This window comes from Lynx canadensis, chromosome A1, assembly GCF_007474595.2.
Source record: "Lynx canadensis isolate LIC74 chromosome A1, mLynCan4.pri.v2, whole genome shotgun sequence".
Classification (NCBI taxonomy): Eukaryota; Metazoa; Chordata; class Mammalia; order Carnivora; family Felidae; genus Lynx; species Lynx canadensis.
In genome coordinates, this window is record NC_044303.2 from 210,630,658 (window position 1) to 210,652,034 (window position 21,377).

The 21,377-nt window shown below is 42.4% G+C and overlaps 1 protein-coding gene across 1 annotated transcript in view; it reads right to left on the reverse strand.

Annotated features, from left to right (window-relative positions):
* SLC1A3 (solute carrier family 1 member 3) overlaps window positions 1-21,377 on the reverse strand; it is a 78,933-nt gene that overhangs the window by 50,905 nt on the left and 6,651 nt on the right. The window contains exon 3 of the mRNA XM_030331140.2: window positions 7,645-7,782. Coding sequence (XP_030187000.1) covers window positions 7,645-7,782 — 138 coding nt within the window. The remainder of the gene's footprint in view (window positions 1-7,644; window positions 7,783-21,377) is intronic.

A 21,377-nucleotide genomic window follows, 5' to 3' on the forward strand; every position in this document is an offset into this window, starting at 1 on the left:
TCTAGATAGAAAATAAAGCAGGACCAGCCTATTGGCTTCAGATGAGCTGGGCTGAAGCTTCTTTCTGGCTGGCTTGTTTCAAGGCCGCCACAAAGACTTTTCACGTGTTGAGACAGAGACTCAGTTTGTCTAAAGGTCTAGTTTGCAGGAAAAGCTCTGCTTACTACGTGTGGAATTCGCTGCCCTGTGGATTGCAGGGTGCCACACACTGGGCCCCAGTGTCTCAGGAAAGACTGGGATGGAGAGTTGTATAACCAATGAAAATATTTAGAATTATGCAGCTGTGATAAGGTAATCACATCCCATGCTGCAGGGCAGAAAGTAATCCCCTCCAGCGGTGAGGAAGGAATTCTCTCTGGCTCCCATGTTGTTACTCGATTAACTTCATGGTTTCTTCCATTTACCTTTATTTATTTATTTTTTTTTAAAAATATTTTTTTAATGTTTATTTTTGGGAGAGAGAGACAGAGTGTGAGTGGGGGAGGATCAGAGAGAGAGGGAGACACAGAATCCAAAGCAGGCTCTAGGCTCTGAGCTATCAGCACAGAGCCCAATGCAGGGTTTGAACTCAAAAGAGGTGAGATCATAACCTGAGCCCGAAGTCAGACGCCTAACTGACTGAGCCACCCACGTGCCCCTCTTCAATTTACCTTTAATAGGAAAGTGATGGCTGCAAGGATCACAGATGAAGCATGTGCAATCTGGAGGCTTAGTTACCTGCCTCTGAACTGAAACTGTCTCTTCTTGCCCTAGAATTTTGATTTATACAAAGCAGACCACCAGGACAGCTCTCACTGATGCTATTACTGCCAAAAGCTTCCACTAATTGAGCACATGCTATGTGCCAGGCATAAATGCTCACAACATAGGTATCCATGACATAGGTACTGTTATCACCTTCATTTTACAGAGAATGAAAGGGAGGCCCCAAGAACCTCCTCCCCACCCAAGACAGACACTTTTGTTTCTTCTACAAAATGTACGTGTGGGGAAAAAGGGAGACATTTACAGTCCCTTTTCTCATACATTAATGCCTGGGGTATTTCAAACAGGTGTCATCTATACCCAGAGCCATGACAATCAATAGTTTAAAATGTTGAAATTTTCTTTAAAAAAAAAAATTTTTTTTAACGTTTATTTATTTTTGAGACAGAGAGAGACAAAGCATGAACGGGGGAGGGTCAGAGGGAGGGAGACACAGGATCTGAAACAGGCTCCAGGCTCTGAGCTGTCAGCACAGAGCCCGACGCGGGGCTCGAACTCACGGACCGCGAGATCATGACCTGGGCCGAAGTTGACCGCTTAACCGACTGAGCCACCCAGGCGCCCCAAAATGTTGAATTTTTCTTAAGTGATTTTGGCTTTCATTTTTGCAAGCCCTTGACAAATCCTTCATATGCCAAGTAACTGATTAGGCATTGTCTAGCTCAGTTTTAGCCCTCTCATGTTCAAAGAAATGATAAAACTTTAGGTTATTCTTATTGTACCTGCCATTTGTCTGAAACCGAAAGGATATACTTTGAGGTACATTTATCGTTCTTTTATTCTCTCAGGCAAAAGAGTCCTTTGCTGGTGATGGCAGCTTCTTGGCCTTAACTATAGTTAAGTCCCATGTTCCACCAAGTACATTGGTCAACAGATTTGGAAGGATGCTGCCTAAGGAATATGTGACAGAGTTATGTCACAGAGCTTATCACACAGATGAGGAATTACAGGCAGGCAGGTGATGTTTTGTTTTTCTGGATTTAAAACTATTTGTTTGGGGGGGATGACTGGGTAGCTCAGTCGGCTGAATGTCCAATTCTTAACTCTTGATTTGGGGTCAGGTCATGATTCCAGGGTCGTGCGATTGAGTCTGCGTCAGGCTCCATGTTGAGCATGGAGTCTGCTTAGGATTCTCATTCTCCCTCTCTCTGTCTCCCTCTGCCCCTCTCCCTGCTCGCACTCTCTCTCTTTCTCAAAAAAAAAAAAAAAAAAAAAAAAAAGTTTGATTTTGCATACAAAAAGAATTGTTAGTTTTCCAAGGACAAATGGGTTCCAAAGATCTTTTGTCCTTGGGAAAGTTAAAAAAATTTTTTTTACATGTATTTATTTTTGAGAGACAGAGCACAAGTCAGGACGGGGCAGAGAAAGGAGACAGAATCCAAAGCAGGCTTCCGGCTCTGAGCTGTCAGCACAGAGCCGACACGGGGCTCAAACTCACAAACTGTGAGATCATGACCTGAGCCGAAGTCGGATGCTTACCCAACTGAGCCATCCAGGCGCCCCTGTCCTTGGGAATGTCTAGGCAGAAGGTAGACAATAAATTGGAGGAGATACTGTGAGGCTAGACGGACCAGAGCAGTGTTTTCCAAAGTGGGGTAAATACAGTGGTATTTATTTGTTCTGGTGGGATAGAAACCCCTCCTTAATTAATATTAAATCACATAGTGAGAAAGTCATTCTTTCAATTCTCTCTTAGTCTTTGTGTTACAGGAAAGACAAGTCTTATTGTGGTGCTAAAATGCATTTAACACCTCATTAACACTCGCCCCCCCCCCCTCCAAAACACACACCTTTTTAAACAATGAGAGCACAGATCTCAGGTTCCCAAGACCTTTGGCAGGCACAGAAGCAATCCAGAACTTTATTACATTGTAATTTATTATCTCCTTCACTAGACTAGTAACAGGTTTCCACTTTCTGTAATGATTAGAAACATTGGAAGAAAAGTACGCATGTGGATTTCAAGAACATTCTAAGTAAATGTGAATAGGAGTGGTACCCATGTAACTTTGGGATGGAGATGCCATGACTTGAAATATCAGATTTGGAATCATGTTCCTAGAATCAGTCAAATGTCTTTCTCGTTGCCCCAGCTGCCCTCCCTTGTTATTCCACTCCCAGAATTGCACCCAGTGCTCCAGATGTCACGTGACTACATAGGGACAGTGACCTGGAGCCAACCCTCTGCTAATACGGGCTGGGTTTGGGTCAGGCGTTGTATCAGCTGCAGCAAACTGGTGGCTCAGAGTGCAGCCTGTGGCCACGTGGCAAGAGGTCACCTAACAGAGGACCAGCCTTACCCCCTCACAGTTGGAATTAGGATTTGCTTACGTATATTGTGTGATTTAAGAGATGCAGGGAAGCTCTCCCTCTCCACCCAACATACATCCTCTTGGGGACGATATCTTTGTATTCATGTATCTCTTGTGCCTAGCTCAGTGTCTGACATAGCAAGAACTCAAAAAATAGCTGTTAATGGACAAATGAGTGTGAAAAGATAAACTTCACCTGTTTTATAATCTCAAATCCAGGGTGTCCTACCACAGGCCCCAGACCCTGCTGCTACTGTTGTTGACATTCCCCTACCACTCCCCTTTACTTACACTCTTACCCAACTCACAGAGATCGTTTGTCAAGTGGTGCTCCCGGCTTCTAGAAAACTGGAGACACAAAAGATTCCCCCTGAGGTAAGTGATTGAGGAGGAAAAGAAGAGATGAGAAAAGAAGAAAGCACTAGGTTTCTGATAGTTATGTCTACAAAGTACAACCTGAAATGGAGTTTAATTATTATCTAGTGAATTTAATCAGGCTAAGGCAGCCAAACCAACTCATATTTCTGGCATGAAATATCTAGTTTGGCTGCCTCTGCTGACCAAATCAATAGAAATTGGTGCCAACCCCCCATTTTATTGTGTGGTGTGTTGGCACAGACTTACTCTTCCTCTTCAAAAACACAGGTACTTGAGTACAAATCTAGCCATTAGGCTCGCTCCCAGCTTCTCTCTGGCAGCTTCTGGAATTGCTAATACACACCAAGGATATTTGGAACGATTGGAATTTCGAATTTGGGAAAGGAGAACATGGCTTATGGGAGCTTTAGAGCCACAATTCACAAACACAAATGTTTCAAATACGAAAACCTAAGTTAGATTTTGGAATTTAATTTTTTTTGATGTTTATTTATTTCTGAGGGGGAGAGAGAGAGAGAGAGAGAGAGAGAGAGGGAGGGGCAGAGAGAGAGAGGGAGACACAGAATCTGAAGCAGGCTGTCAGCACAGAGCCCAATGTGGGGTTCAAACTCACAAGCTGTGAGATCATGACCTGAGCCGAAGTCAGACACTTAACTGACTGAGCCACCCAGCCACCCCTAGATTTCTGAGTTTAAATGTGACTTTAGCACAATAAAATGCACAGAGTCTTCTAAAACAGAATACCTAATCCAACACATGTAGTAAGGGCTTCATGCATTTCTATCTCTGTCTGTCAAGACCCTGGGACTTGTTGACTTAAAAACATTAAGTCTGTCAAACATTTTCCCGTTGGGAAATACTTTCTGTGGGAGCATCACCCCCGAGTTCTTATTCTGGTGTTCCTATCAGGTGCAGGAAAGATCAGCACAACTGTGACACAGAAGATGGAGAGGACAGGTTTTCCAATAGCTATTTGTTTAAGTGTCAATAAATGTGGTGTTTTGTGACAGCATACTGACTCGAGCTCTGGTGTGAGCTGTCAACACTTGAATAAGGCCGTAAGGGAAACCCAGTGAGAGCTCCATGGGTGCCCCAGCTCAGCAGTGCATTTCTTACAATGAATGACACCGACATTCACACCTGAGTTCTTATAATGGTAGCCTAAGAGTTGGACTTGGCCTGCAGAGGAGCTTTGTTTGGCTTGCAGTGTTTTGTTCTGTGAATTGTATCAACATTGAAAAATTAGGAGGTTCTTAAGTTTTTTTAGATTTCTGGACCCTCTTAAAAAAATCAGAAGATTTGGCCCTTGTTGACACAGAGCAACAATCGGCTGAAGCGGATACTTTTCAGGTCACCACAGTCTCCTTGCCTCCCATTGTCTATCCGATTGTGCAGCTGGATCACTTTCCACTCGTCATCACACTTGTCCCTGTTACTTCCCCTGTCACACACACAAGATATTTCTATCATAGAAAGAAAATAAAAAGTACCCTGAAAGGGCAGCTTCATATATAATCATCACCTGATTGGCCACAGGAGGCATTTGAGTATGCCTTTCCATTCTAAAATAATGGACCTGACTCTGTTTCCTCCCTAGACAACACATTCTCCAGGAGCTTCTCCCAACACACACAGGGGTCCTCCAGGGATGTACGTAATTTTTAGAGGCTCCTCCTCCTCCTCATTCCCAATGGGTCATACCCCCTGCTCCCTTTTTGGTTTGGAATCACCGTATTTAAAACCCTAAAGGAAAGTCTTATTGAATCAATCGTTCATTGTAATTGATCATAAGTATCCAAAATATTATGTAGCTTGGAAATTAATCTTTAAGATTAATACCTTACAAAGATCTTTGTCAAACTAAATTATATCCCCCCCCCCTTTATTTTCTCTTTTTTGAGAGAGAGAGAGAGAGTACACACATTAGGGAGAAGGATGAGGTGGGGGGGGCGGGGAGAGAATCTCAAGCAGTCGCCACACTCACCGTGGCTTGATCCCAAGACCCTGGGATGATGACCTGAACTGATATCAAAACTCGGATACGCAAACAACTGAGCCACCCAGTGCCCATATATCCCTTGCCTTAACATAGTCCTGGAAAAGGGCTGAGACTCTCTTATTGGTCCCAAGCGGCAGCATCCCCAACGTACAAGTAGGTTACATTTTAAAAGTTTATTTTATATTGGTTGCTTGCAGCTTATAATTCCTTTCAATATTATAAATGTTGCTAGTTTTTCCAAGGTTTTCCCACAAATTTCTTTTTAACCATGTAAAGAGACTGCATCATGGTTTTTTTTCCTGCACAATTATTCAGTGAAAGCTTGTATTCCTTCAATGAAGCTGATGTACTAAGTATTAGAAATATCAGGAAATTCCACTTGGAGGTAATTGTCGAGCAAGATCGCTATTAAGGGGAAATAATATTTTCTCTAATTGTGCCAAATGAGGGCTTTCCTCTTGGAAGGGTAACATGTGGGTTTTCAGCACAAATATCAGAAAGCAGAAACCTCTAAATACTGGTCCCAATATTTAGATACTGGGACTTGATACTATACTGAAAGACAGTATAAAGGAATCCAGAACCCCTCAACTTTGCATCCAGGAAGACTGTAGGGACTCAAGTCAGACACTGACCAGTAGGGATGGTGAAGAGGGACACTTGCCCACTGAATAAAATGGCACATGTGAGTTCTGTCCTCTAAGAACTACTGCAAGAACTTGCTTCGCAGAAAAATGTCAACACGTGGATAATAAAATGAGAATGTAAGGTCCTGTCAGCATGAATCTAGTTTTGGTGATAAGAATTGGGACTGCTAGGATTACCCCCTGGTCAGCAATAGACCAGGTTGTTTCAGCAACAAGCATCCCAATCATCCTGCCTACATGATTGCTTTATGGGCAGTTCACCCTCCAATGGGAGCCTCCTGTACATGCAATCACTTGTTTAAAGACCTGAACAAGTGGAAGCCAGTAGAGATCCGCAAGGCATTGGGGGAAGAGCTGATATAGTTCCTGTCCAAGTTAGACCAGCCCTCGCAGGCATGCAGCAGTCAGAATCTTGCCCTATGACTTTTGAATTGTGCTATGAAATTCTTACTACACAGAGATCTTGAGAAGAGATTATAAATATCCTTGAGGACTCCCTGGAAGGGGAAAGATGCTTGGAGCCAGCTTACATAGAGGTGGAGAGATGTACCCATGGAGGGACAGTGAGCCACGGGTGGAGAAGAGAACAGGGTCAGTAATACCTGAGTTCTGGGCTTTAGCTACAAACCTAGAAACCATCCTGCCGGGACGGTGTCTATGGACATTCTTTCTTCATGTCAGAGGTGTGCTGTGGGGAAAGAGAAGAGTGGGCAGGAAGGAATGTATAGTAACCTTTTTTTTTTTTTTCTTTTTGGCTCCATTTGTATTCACCAGTCACGTGTACAAATGACTCTTGAAGCATTTCCCATGGAGGAGTCGATTGTTATCTTACTGTCACAGAAAATAGATCCTACCCTGCAAAGCTTCCACTCCTTGAGAATCCAAGTGTCAGCTGACAAAAATATCCAGATGGGGAAATCCCCTGCCCCCTCCCCATTCTCCCACCAGCCTCATAGGTAACGGGGGTGGGGACAACTGGAGAAGGAAATGAAATCATGCGGGTTCACCAGGAAAAGATAAAGTATTGGTGGCAGCAGAATTGGTGAGTGCGTTGTGGGTATTACCTCTTGATGAGGCTTCCAAGAAGGCTCCCGCTCAAGTCCTGGTGGCTCTGAGAACAAGCATTCTTGCATCAATAGCTAATAGGCTGTCCAACCAGATGTTATCTGGGTGGGATAAGAGGGTGAGAAAACAGACCTGTTGTACGCTGTTGTCAACTATATTGCTGTGGTCAGAGAAGGCTGGTTGTGTAGGGTTTAGCAGGTGCCTCTTTTGTAGTGAGGCAGACTAGATTACGTGGTTGTTTAAATCCGTTTCCTCTTGTGATTGGTAAAATACGAGAGTTATAATCATTCATGCATTACTAAAGCCTCCTTTCCATCATTTTTGAAGGGACTTTTTTTTTTTCTAGAACAGAGCATGCATCCAGCAGAAACCTAAAGCATTTGCTTTTCTAAGTGATCTTTTGCAATAAGCACACTTAAAAAAAAAAAAAACAACCCAGACAAACAAACAAACAAAAAAACAACACTGCATATGGTACCTGTGACAAGACTGGAGATTATAAGTGGTAACACCAGCATCTGTAACATCCTCATCAGAAGTTCCCCAGGGAAAGAGAAGTACTTGACTTCTCGGTAGCTCATTTTGTATGGTCGGAGGGTAAATCCCAGGATTGTACCTGAAGGGGGAAAGAAAAGATGGAGAAAATTTGAGCCCTTTTAAAAACTGAAGTAACAGTCCTAGGAGGATGAAGAAGTATTTGGCTGGTGGTCACTCCTGTCTGACGAGAGTACATTTATTTAAGCAGCAAATATTGGTGCTGCTTTAGGAGAAAGGGGTGTGCCTGTCTCTTCCGTCTGCCAGGGTCTGGCTGAATCCAGGGCTTCGAGTAAGACTTAGAGAAAAAACGTCTCTGGCTTTAGCAAATGAAAAATGTCTTTGTCTAACTTAAATGCAGTAGAACCAAGTTTGACATGGCTCGGTACAGAGTTACAAAGATAGGGGCATAACTGGGAGACAAATCATGTATCCATGAACAAGGCAATGTAGAAAAAAAACCCCTTATCATAATGAATTTCCTTTGTAACAACGGATATTAGGACGGCTAGCACAAGCACTTATTAAAGGGCAGTATGATTTTATTTTTTTCCAATTAAAAAAATTCCTCTTGTTCACATTGTTAATCCATTTCCATCACCTCCCTGTCTGTACACCATGCTTTCTGTCTACATGGTCTTGATATTGCCTTGGCAACTGTATTGTACAGACTTGTTACTTGCCGGCAAGAGAAGACTCCAAAATGAGCAGAGACCTTTTTCCAAAAATTTTCCCTGAACACTAACCGGGGCGGGGGGGGGGGGGGCGCAGAATAAGAGAAAGAGAAAGCAATTTTCCCCTTCATTTTCCTTCTGCTCCTGGGACTTTAAAATATATTTTAAAAATAACTTTATATGTAAATTGAATTACACACAGTAGCTTTCGAAGTGTTTGGAAATCAACAGACCGACTGAATCAATGTACTCCCCCCCCCGCCGAATTTACTTTCCTTGCCCAGGAAAATTTATTTATTCCATTATTGTAAATATTTTCTAAATTTTTGCCCTGCTGTTACTAAAACATGTGCCTTATAGAGAAATACTGAGTTATCTAGAAGCTGGAGGTCGGTGTAGGGGGAGAGAACACTGGGTGAACCTACGTTTTTCCAAAGGAAGCAAGCAGTCCTTTAAGGAAACAGGCTTATCCTAACTTCTTACGAAATGGGCTCCTTCTCTTAGGAAATGAGACGCAGAGTTCATTTCAAGTATTACAGCAATCCCAATTCCATTTCTTGGGTCTCAGCAACTGTGAAGTATCCATTCTTTGATTATATACTGTGATACTGCACTTAAGAGTCTGAATCTATGGGGCGCCTGGGTGGCGCAGTCGGTTAAGCGTCCGACTTCAGCCAGGTCACGATCTCGCAGTCCGTGAGTTCGAGCCCCGCGTCAGGCTCTGGGCTGATGGCTCAGAGCCTGGAGCCTGTTTCCGATTCTGTGTCTCCCTCTCTCTCTGCCCCTCCCCCGTTCATGCTCTGTCTCTCTCTGTCCCAAAAATAAATAAACATTGAAAAAAAAAATAAAAAAAAAATAAAAAAAAAAAAAGAGTCTGAATCTACGTGACCAGAAAACCTGGCTGATCCAGTTTTCAGGGCCTTTAGGAAAATAGTTATCGCTTTTCTCCCAACGCAACAGTAATATGTTCAAGACAGAAAAAGGTGACTTGGAAGATACGCAAAACAAAAGGCAGAAGCCTGCCTCTATTGATTCTCTCACTTAAATAGCAAATAGCTAATGCTTACTGAGCTCTTACCACATGCCAGCCATTGTCAGTGCTTTACTTGTGTTACTATATTTAATCCTCACAAAAACCCCTGGAGGTAGGTACTATTTTACCACCAGTGTACTGATGGGGAAATCTAATTATGGTGAACTTCAAACTTGCTGGACTCCAATAGCCACTCAGTATCAAAGTCAAAAAGTTACTCAAGTGACAGAGCTGGGATTTAAACCCAGGCATTCGGACTCAGAGCTCACATTTGTGACCTTCACACGTACTTCCTACGTCTCCAATAGAGCAAGGACAAGCGCTGTTGGTGCTTCTGTGAGTTTCTTTCCAGAATGTTCTCACACAGAGTTAAATATATGGAAATCACACAGAATATACTTTTCCATATGTAGTTATCATAAGCATCACTTTTAGGGTTCATGATACCAGACCCAATGATTGTACCATAATTTACTTAATACTTCCTTTGTTGTTGAACAGTTAGGTTGGTTAGCATTTTTTTGCTTTTATGAAGAGCACTATGATAAATATATGAAGGCTGTTTTATAACTAGAGATATTTTTTAGTGTAGTTTAGAGAAAGGAAACCAGTGCATTAAAGAATATCACTACCTTGATTCATGTTATCAAATTGTTTTTCTAGTGGGTTGGCCCAACAGTTTAATGTTCCGTTAGTGGATGAGAAGGCTTTAATATTATCTAATGGGGAGAATTATCATAACAACTATTAAAACAAATAACATTTGTGAATGTGATGAGTATATAGTATGTATTTTTTATTTCCTTTCAATTTACTTAATATCTAATGATGTTGACCATTTCTCCTAGTTGTATTTTCTCCAAGCATTTAAAAATTCTAGTAGTTTAAGAATTTATGTGTGCATGTGTGTCTGTTGTGTGTGTGTATGTATCTGATATAAATTCTTTACATAATAAAGATAATTATCCTTTGCCTATGTGTAACATATTTGCTATAACTATTTTTCTAATACTCTAAAATATACACGTATTTTGCATTTTTATAAAATATGGTCCACATACCTTTTTTATTAGGTAATTTTTTCGAGAGTTATAAACTTTAATTTCCCTTCTCCCAAATTTGATGAATATTTAATTCCTTTTTCCTTCTTTGACTGGTCGCTTGCTTTGTTTGAAAATATTGAACCTTTAATCTTCCTGGAACTTGGTTTGAGGTAAGGCATTTAGTTCCAATTTTTAGTGTGCATTATTCACCACAGTATCCTCACCAGCACATAGGAATTATAAAAGGCTCTGGTCATATCTGGTTCTTTCCTGCTTGTTCATATAAAGGCCAAATCACACTGAAATAAGTGCTTCATCTTATAATAAGTAAATAAATAAATATTTATAAATCTTACTTTACTTCCAATCAAATGTAATTTCACTGGAATTGATTGTTTTCTGATCTTTTTTAAAACACATTTAAACATTTGTCATTCAATTATAACATAAAATGGGTGCAATAAACACAAGATACTCATTTTCGTCACCTGGAATTTGACCATATCAAGCTATTAGGAATTTTAGACATCTCCCAAATGACAAGACCAGACTTGGTTTTACAAGTTTCACTTCTAAGTTGGCTGTTTGTTATTAGAAATACATTAACTCAAAAACAACAATATTTCCATAGATGGGTAGGATCCTGGCTAGTCCAAAAGTTATTTATTAATTAAATTATTAAGTTGTTTAAGAAATTTACATTATTTATCATTTAGGAAAAAACCGGTAGAGCAGCTGCTCTATCAATGATACAGGTAGACACAAGCCAGTGTAGATGAAGGAAGGGATTATTCTTTCTAAACCTATGTGCATTAGACCCCATTTCCCAAAGTCTAACTCTTGCCAACCTGACTATATTCTCTCTTACAGCCACACCAGCTGTATCCAGACACTCTCTCCTTGGGAGTTCCATGTACCTCCTCCCCTTTTCCCCCATCAAATCCCACATTTACTCAGTGCCACCAATTTTCATCTAGGTGCTAGGAGGGAAAGTAAGCCAGCTCAGTGAGTGAGTCCTGGGCAGTGGGCGAATGACATCTCTTAACTCCAGTCTACCAGGGAGATACATGCCTAACAGAGCAGCAGAAAAACAGCCAGGAGGCAAAGTCTCAAAAGGCTTTTGTAGTCAATAAGCTGATCTTGCTTGGAAGTGTAGTTCTGGCATCAGCTCCTCTAGAATGTCTCAGTTTTTTTTGCATTCTCTAATACGGAACCCACATTTTCTAAAAGTTCTTCTTTATAGGGGGAAAGCACACAGGAGTCACCATTTATATGGTGAAAAGGGATAGTTTCAGGTCAAAAGCTTTGAAGAGAACGGTTGTTTAGAGGGATAGCACACTGCAAATACTCTTTGAGTCAGTGATGCCCCTGACTATGTTTTGGTACGTTTACTATCTCGGGGTTTACCAAGTGAGCCATTTCTACTCCTAGGAAAGAAGAGGTTATGTTGGGAGGGGCAATACTGATTGAACCCTTAATGGGCTCAAGGTGGCATGATCCTCATCACAACTTTATGAGGGTAGATATGATCATGTCTATTTTCAAAAATGAATACACTGATGCTCAAAGCTAGTGAACTTGCTCAAGTCTACAGAGTTAGTAAGTGATTGATTTGGGAATTCTAAAGAAAACCCAGTTCTCTTTCTACTACACTTTAATGCCTCTCAAACACAGATATACCCTTGTAGCCAAGGCCTGACCCTGGCTCCCGGGTCTTCAGCATCTCTAATCCCTAAACTCTAGAAGCACTTGAGTAATAATCTCGGATCTGCTAGAAATGTCCCAGAAGCACCCAGTACATGTTGGAACCCTTCACAGGTCCCTTTACAATATGGTTACCATAGTGCTAAGTCACTGTTTAAAATGGTGACACTGAATCCCTTTCTTTGGAATGATTTAACTAAACTTATATAAAACTTTTAATTAAAATAGCTTGCCTCTTTTGCCCCACCGCACACATTTTAATCCTTGGAAACCAACAGTAACAAAGCTGGAGAGGACATTAAATGAAAACATGCTTCAGGGTCCCACGCTTAATGACAACAGCCAGCAGTCATTGGGCACATGCAAGATGCCAAGCCCTCCAAGCACACTGCCTCACAGGACCATGGAAGCCAGGACTAGTAGAGCCTACACCTCACTTCTCATGAAGAACTGGAGTCATCGAGAGGGTAGGTAAACTGCCGAAACCTCACAGCTAGTAGAGGTTGGGGCCACGGTCAATGCAGGGAGCAGTCAAGCCGCTTCCCCAATGTCAGGGGGATGGCTGAGGTGGACTTCATACCCAGGCTGTTCAGCTCCAAGCTCAGACTCTTACCTACTATGCTGTACTCATGGCCTCTCAACAGTCGTGGTACTAATTCAAAGAGCCTAAGTTAGTACACAATATTTTGCCTATCTTTTCATTCCATTTTGAGTTAGTTTAATTGAGATAGAGCCTAAGTTGGGCAAAGGTTTTGTTGATTTTGCTTAATGAAGTCAACATCTAGCTTTTTGCAGTTCATTTGTTGAATAAATAAACAGAAGACATTTTTCTTCAGCTTTTGCTCTGCTGGGCAATATTAGAGGTGAGGCCAGTGTGATAAGGTCAGCCAGCTCTCAGTGTCAAATACAGAGGAAATGCTCTGAACGTGAAGATTGCTTTTTTGGGTAAGCAGTTCAGGTTTCTGATTACACAGCCCAGCAACGATAAAAAGCCTTCCCTGAACCATCCTCACATCCTGAAGAACAGACTTCTCAGAGCCCTCTACTCTCTGCCCTTCTGACCAATTAGAGGTAGCAGGGCGGGGTGGTTTTCTTCACTTTGGTAAAGCCGCTCACTGCCTTTCCAGAGCTGAGGACTCTGCCTTACTTGAAGCCCATTGATTGATGTTCCCAGAGCTAATCAAAACCTTTATGGCCTCCAGACCTTTAATGCAAAAGAATAGATTCTTTATTATTGATTACCCTGCAAAAATAACCATAAAAATCAGAATAACTTCCCAATGGGTTTGTTACAGCTGAAGCAAACTTTGCAATCTGCATCTTGGTGACATTAAAGAAAACACAGATGTCACAATTCAATTCAGATTGCTCATTCTCAGTCAAGAGTCTTCTAGCATTCCTGTTTTGGTATTTTACAAGATTTCTGGAATCTAGGGAATATCTTAACTGGAATGTTTAAGGTGATCAAAATTAACAGTGCTGGTTGAATGCTATAAACCAAGATGCATTTTTATTTAAATACTTTCTTCTAACACAGAAAGCTCAAGAAGTGAGTTCTTCAGGGGTTCACTGTTTCCCCTAGAGAGCCTATACAACAAACACTTCTTTGGAAGATTAAATACCATTTCACTTTTCTAAAGACACAAGGTCCACACTAGAGCCTCAGAAAGAACACCACCACAGGCTTCCTTTTGAAGGCCAAACACGCACAGCACATTAAAAGCTAAAGACCTATTTTAAAGAATTTGGTCCATATTTAATCTGATAAAATTACAGAAAATATTAAGCCAGAAAATATTTAAGAGTAGAAAAACGTGGCACAAGTTGAAGTAAAATTCGGACCAATTCACCCAATTTACCTTTTGGTAAATGTTGCAGTTTGAAACAGTAAAATTTTACTCGAGTTTCTACCCTGTTTCCAAACTGTCATGAACAGATTGGCAGACCACAGCTTTCTAGAATTACTGCTCACAATACTAAATTCTTCGGAAGAAGATATGATGCCCCCAAAGAGCTCAGATGACAAAAGGGTATCTAAAAGTAACAGTGGCACTGATTTTAGAGGAAGACTTTATATTCTGAGGCCACCATATGAATACCACCAAATGCCCACCCAGGATGAGCTAACTAGCTCTTCTAACATTGACACTGCAAACCAGTCAGAGGACATTCAAACCCCCATCCAGAATAAGCGTGGCCTGCAGATCTTTGGCCAGAACGAGAACATTTGCCTCCTTGTTGTCACTCCACCACCTCGGACATGATCTCACTTTCTGGCCCTGGTGCTGGCTCTTCTTTCTGCCTGGAATGCTCTTCTCAGAGATTCCCAGGTTTGCTTCCAGACTTAGTGCAAATGTCATCTTCTTATTGGAACCGACCCTGGATTTCTCCCTCAGCCGCCTTAATTTGTTTCAGTAGTTCTTATTACCTTCCAAAACACAGTATAATTTTCTAACTTATTATGCTTGTTGTTCATCGTTGTCTCTGCCCCCTAGAATATAAGTTCCGAGAGATCAAGATTGGTTTTCCTGCTGTATGTTTGTTCACTGATATATATCAAGCCCCTGAAACAGTTCCTGGCACACAGTAGGTGCTCGGTATATTGATGAATGAATAAACAAAGAGCATGACTTAATTCTCTTTCAGATGACCAGTGCCCAGCAGCGCTGGGCCCGGCTCGCGTTGAACCATGTTGAACACATTTCGGAATGGAGGAATCGCTTCGCTCTGTGCTTTGCAGCAAATGCCACTCCCCACCGCATTCTGTGAGCAGAGAAGCCTACCCTCAGGAACATCCCCTCCTCCAAACTGTGATTACTCTGTCGTGACCTGTGGAACTGGATCTCAACGGAGCTACGATTTCTCATATGGCTTAGGTTTTTAGATTCACAAACTAGGAGCGATAGCTCCTGATTCCTGTTTCTCTCACAAGGCTTGTTTTTTTAAATATAAAAGACAGTGGGTGTGAGGCGGTAGAAAGTTCATGGACTGAGAATCTGGGATGAGGTTCTGGGCCTGACGCTGCCAGCAAATTATGTCAGTCGGGACTTTAAAGATTTAATCTTCATATCAAAGCTACAGGATTTAATATCACCATCTTACAGATGTGGAGACTGAACCCGAGAAAGAGTAAGCCACTTGTTCCAGGCGACATGACCAGTAACTGATGTTGGCAGAATGGGGTTTGAAACTTAGGCCTGCCTATTTCCACAGCCCACATCTTCAAATCATATAATCTCTTTGGACCTCTTTTTTTTTTTTTTTTTGGTCACAAAACGGGAGGGATAGGTCAGAAAAGGCAATATCTAAAATCCTCTTGGGGTGTCTGGGTGGCTCAGTCAGCTGAGCATCTGACTTCGGCTCAGGTCATGATCTCGCAGTCTGTAAGTTCAAGCCCCATGTCGGGCTCTGTGCTGACAGCTCACAGCCTGGAGCCTGTTTCGGATTCTGTGTCTCCCTCTCTCTCTGCCCCTCCCCCACTCGTGCTCTGTCTCTCTCTCTCTCTGTCAAAAACAAACATTAAAAAAATAATAAAAAAATAAAATTCTCGTGACCTTTAATATTCTCGCCTAAAGGTTCTGATTTTACAAGAACCATGTAAACCAAAAGCATTATAAATCTTAACTGCTTTACTATGAATTCATCTCGTTTCTCCTAACGAATTCAAACGTCCTGGATAATGCATATGACAGCATTTTTTAATACATCAAAAAATGCTTTGTCAACTTGGCCATTACAGTTATTGCGGCAGGTAGACAACAAATAATTCTTAAAGATCAAATAGAAGTTTCTATTTTAGAACTTGGCTAGCGTGTAGCCCAAGCTGGAGAAGTTGTGAGTCCGTCTCGTGCAAACCTGCCGAAGCTGGTGGACATAAAGTCCCATTAGTTTATTTTTAACAAGAAGGGCAAGGGCATAATGGTGAATTTACCTGCCCAAGAGGTCTGCTGGTCTTGGTCTTCCGTTTCACCCCAAACTTCCAGGCATTTCCTGGTGAGAAGCTACTGGGTTTGAGGCAACCTTTCGGCCCTCCCCCACCCCTCTGTTCCCACATCCTTCAGAGAGTTGGGCCCTGGCTTCGTTCAGTCTTTTGTCCTTTGGTATTTCCTGTTGCTGGAGGTGGAAATACCTGCTCCAGCCTTGTTCTGCCAGCGGAGCGCAGACGAACCAGCTCTGGGTAACTAACGCAGACCCAAGTCCACACGGCATACAACTCTGGCAGACAACCTTATCAGAAGAACCTGAGGAGCTCTGAAAAGCCTGGTGCTTTCTTCCTAAAAGCGCACTGACATAGGCTATGCGAAATGCTAACTAAACTTACAAATAATCCTACAGGTCTTTTAAATGTCCACCCCATGGTCGTTGGAAAAATATCCCACTAAAATCATTAACACCCGTTGCTTTCCTTTCTGGTAAAAAATAAAATATTGTTATGAGTAAATAGAAACCATGAATGCAATTTCAATTCTGGGCATATACCCCACAGATACACTATACCTGGGGGAAATCACTTTTGTACAGGATTATTCTTTATACCATTTAACAAATATCTAAAAGTTGGAAACAATCGAAGTGGCCATCAATTGGGAATTGCTTCAATAAATGAGGGTACATGCATAGAGTGCGCCCCCAAGAGAGAATGAGGAGGTTCTTTTTGTGCTAATAAGGAATGATGTCCAAGGCATATTGTAAAGTCAAAAAAGTAAGGTATAAAGCAGGCTATATAATCTATGCCAGCATTTGTATACAAAAGCCAAAAAAAACCACGGGATATGTATTTATTTTTATACTCATAATTCTAAAGGCACACAAGAAACTGATAGCAAGGTATTTATATCCTTTTGTAATTTTTTATTTTGGGCAATGTAAGTGTATTTCATAAGTAAAATAACAAAATAAATAAGCAAAAAAAGTTGGCTCACATTTTTTATCTTTAAATCTGACTGAATTCAGGGCACCTGGCTGGCTCAGTTGGAAGGGCATGCGACTCTTGAACTTGCAATCATGAGTTCAAGTCCCATGTTGGGCGTACAGATTGCTTAAATAAATAAAAATAAGACTTGAAAAAAATTTTTTGACTGAATTCTAAACTAAATCATTTCTGCTGGATGCCTGGATGTTTCTAAAAATTCACTTTGGGTCTGGGTTGGTTTCTCCTCAACCTTGCTTTAATTTGCTCTAACAGTGAATGTATTTCATTTGGGCCACGGAGAGGAAAGTCGCTAGTTGCGTTCAGATTTCTAGTGAGTGGATCACTTTCTGACCAAACAGTTCTTTTTTTCCTGGAGACAAGGAAGTGAATCTGAAAAAACTTTGAACTCCACCATTATAGGATCATGTCTGCTTCAACGCATTAGCCCTTGGAGTTACAAGTACACCAAAGCGGCAAAGTCACGTTGGAAACTACCAGACAAAGGTAACATCCATCATACTGTGTAAAGCTCTTTCACATCATACTCTTTCATCATCCAACATACTGTGTGAAGCATCGCGGTGTCAGAATTTACAAAGTTCACTGAATCTCGGCTTTTTTATATGACTATGTCATTTGCCTTAAAAAAGCAAATTCGAGGAGACAAAAGTAAATAAACAAAAAGATAACTTTGGTCATAGGCAGTCTGTTAAAAGACTCACAGTTTTCTTTTTGATGCCTTTACCTTCACATTCATCAACAAGCTGAAGGTGCCAGCAAGCACACGTATCCCTGGGGTTTTGCCTTACTTGCTTGAAAGATGAAATTTCAAGGGATGCAATGTGTCTAAAGGCAGGGGCCTTCTTTTCAGTATGTGAAGGGCAGCAATTGTCCATTTCTACTCTCATTAGGGACAAATGAGCTTCATCTTACAAGATTCTGAATAGAAAATCTTTCGCTAATAGCCCATTGTTTTCTCTCTGGGAAGCAGAAGCACTTTATGGCCTGGAATCATTGTTGGAGAACTGGAGAAGTCTCTTTGGGTACAAGAAGAATGGAGTTGTCCCTTCTGGAGACAGAAACTCAGTCTTGAAATTCAAAACTTAAGTGTACCTTTTAACTAGCTGCTCCTTAATTTACCTTTGAATCTTTGATATGATACACAGAGTGAAAAAGGAGTGCCTTTTCCCCCCGCTTGTCTTAATTCAAAGGGAATATCTTCCTTTATCTAGTCTTGGGGGTTTTGTTCTTCTCTTTTTGTTTTCAAAACCACTCCAGGACCTCTCTTGATCGGGCATAGTGATGGAAATATTCTTGGGTTAGGGAGTAAGCTCTGGGCAACATTGACAGCACTGAAGCTTGACCTAAAACGCTTAATTTTTATACTTGGTGAGCACAATGGCTAAACTCTGTGCCCTGAAGTGCTCTGTGTGTTTCCTCATCTCGTAGCAATGATACAGCTCACCTAGCTGCCAGACCAAATAGTTGATGAATGATAGCACCCCAGTGTTCCATAAATAAATATCAAGTACTCTAACACCTGGAATGTACAACTTGGAAAAGACAGTGCTTTCATTCCAGTTGCCTTTTCCAGATACCGCAGGCTCTTCATAGCTCTGCTGTCTCTGTAGCAAGGACAGGGACTCACAGCTCTCCTCCTCTGATTTATGAGAGACAATCAGAAGAGTGCTGGGCAGAGGTGGCTTCTGCAGCGGCATGCCTCATTTGTGTGCTCCGACACGGGTTTATCACACCCAGAGTTCAGGAACTCCAGGGTCCTCAAGAATTTAGCTGCTTATTGATGGGAAAGACTGGCGAGGATGGGTTGGGAGGTCAACAGTAGAGGAAAAAAGGTCTCTGCCATTGTACGGCATCAAGGAGTAGAAAGGGAACAGGGAACACTGATGTATCTTATTCCCTTCATTCTGCTTTAGAGAAGGGCAAATCAGATGTTCAGTGATAGAACTGTGGAGCTGGAAGCAGACATTAGTCCCAATGTAATTTGCTGATTAGGAAATGCGAGGCCCAGCGATTTGTCCTAAATCACAAAGTGAGTGAGTGGATGGCAGAGCTGGCTCTGTCACCAGATCTTTGAGACTCTCAGTGCTTTCTCAGCTGCATCACAGACCTGTGCAGACACTACTCAGAAGGAGGATGGACTGGCCCTGGATTGCGGTGCTAGAGAGAGCACCCTGGAAGCGCTTTGTAAACCGTAACACTGCCGCGGTGGAAGGTGTTATTACTGCAGGTAATTGTTCCGAGCACACCCGCTTATTTGATCACCTACTTGAAAGAGAAACAAATTTGAAATTGCCTGCTCAGTTTCCTCATTATCTGAATGAACAGGAAGAAGACAGCAAAATAAAAATCCAGAGACAATCTTAGAACAAATCAAGCCCTCTGCCCCATACTTCAGAAGAATGTTGACCAACTCTGTTAGAAACCAGCAACACTCCTCCCAGGTTTCCAGAAGACTTCATCTGGCCTGCCCAACTCTGGTAGGGGTGGCAGTTAAGGAGTGGCAGACATCAAAATGCTGGAAAAAAGGAGAAACCAGGGAGGTGCCTGACTCTCAGATTGGTCCCAAGTGGCATGAACAAAGTGTGCTACCGAGAAGGTTCAAACATTGACTGAGAACATTTTCTCAGCAAGTTTACTTTCCTGAGAAAGACATCTACTGCCAGGTACTCCCTCCATCGAGCAGTCGGTATTATGATAAGGGCTGTGCCAGGGGATTACTTTCTGCTTCAGCTCGGAGGCCAGGTGGGTAAGGGACAGATAATGACAGTATTACTTACTCTGAGGCTTTCAGCTCTGCCTCTCAAAAGCGCTTTACAACTGCTAAATCTCTTCCTACAACTCTGCTTGGCTCTCTTCTCTAGCCAAGGAAATAGAAGCCGCTTCTCCTACCCGTAAACCAGGTGACCATCTTCTCCCCTTCCTAGTCCCTGTCCCCCCACCCCCACCCCCATCGCTGGGTCTCAGCCCTGTAGCAGAAAGCATCAGCGAATCGGTGTGCATTTCCACTTGGTGACTGAGCAAAGGCACGGGCAAAAGATGAGGGGTTTACAGTTTGTGTGGATACTTTACCTGCCAAGCCCTTAGGGAAATTATTAAAAGTTACATGGTTGTAAGCGGCAGAATTGGAACATAAATCCTGGCAGAGAGGGGTTACAATTATTCTATTTTATACATGAAGGAACGGAGGCTCAGTTCCAGAACTGGGACATAAACCTCAAAGTGTCTGACTCCAGAGTCCATAGCTCTGATCCACTCCCCTATACTGTGCCAGACTTAAACCCCAGGATAGGAGGCAGCTCCCTGGAATGCTTTTTGAGAATGAAACTGAGGGCTGGGATCCAAGTGAGCTGTAAGCACATGTCAGGTAGTTGTTATAGCTGCCCCTGACAATTTTTCTGTGTTTCTGCTCCCTGGGGGAGAAGACAAAGCAGAGGAACATCACTAGTCCCTACACCCTATCCTTGTGTCCCTTCTCCAGAGCATGGCACTGTGAATCCACTGCTTCTGAGCTCCTTAGGCCTAACACTTCCCTCCCAGCCCTCTGTCCCCAGGGGCCTCTGAGAGGAGCTCAGCACCCGGGGAGCGCCTTCCTCAGGAGCCACCCTTTCTAGAAGCTTCCTGAAGCTCCCTCTCTCTCTTCTTACTTCCAGGAAGTGTGGAAGGAACCATAAATCCCAGCCTGGGAATCATTCACCGTTCTTTGGGTTCCTGTTGTTCAACTGTGTGGAGACTCCCTTCTTTTGGTGAGCCGGGAGGCTGCCCGCACGGGTGCATGGGTGCCGCTCTACACCCGCACCACCCATTCAAACCCTTGGCTCGTTTGGTCCCATCACCGATCACTTGAGTGCAGCAGCGGATGGCTAACCACATGGGTAAACTTGTCTGACTGAACTGGCTGACTCGCCCAGATACTGTGTACGTGTGGAAGGTACAAAATACCCGGCCTTGCTGGGAGGTTACCGCTTTACTCATAAAGAAGAGTTAACTGTGTTCTGAGAATGGTCTCACTTACAGAGTAGCTGATGCAGGAGGATAACCCGATTCATGGATCATTATCCATTTAACCTTCAAAGACAGAACTGTCCTTGTTCGGTCTCGACATCAAAAGAATACCTTCAAAATCTCTAGGTACCCTGAGCCTCTTGCACTGTATTCCCGTTGTAATGTTTACATCCCCAAATCAACATGTCCAAAAAACTGAAATCATCCCTCCCACTCTCCCCCAATCTTCTTCCTGTATTCTACCTTTACTGGGAGCACCGGCACCCTCGGTCACCCGAGTCAGCAACT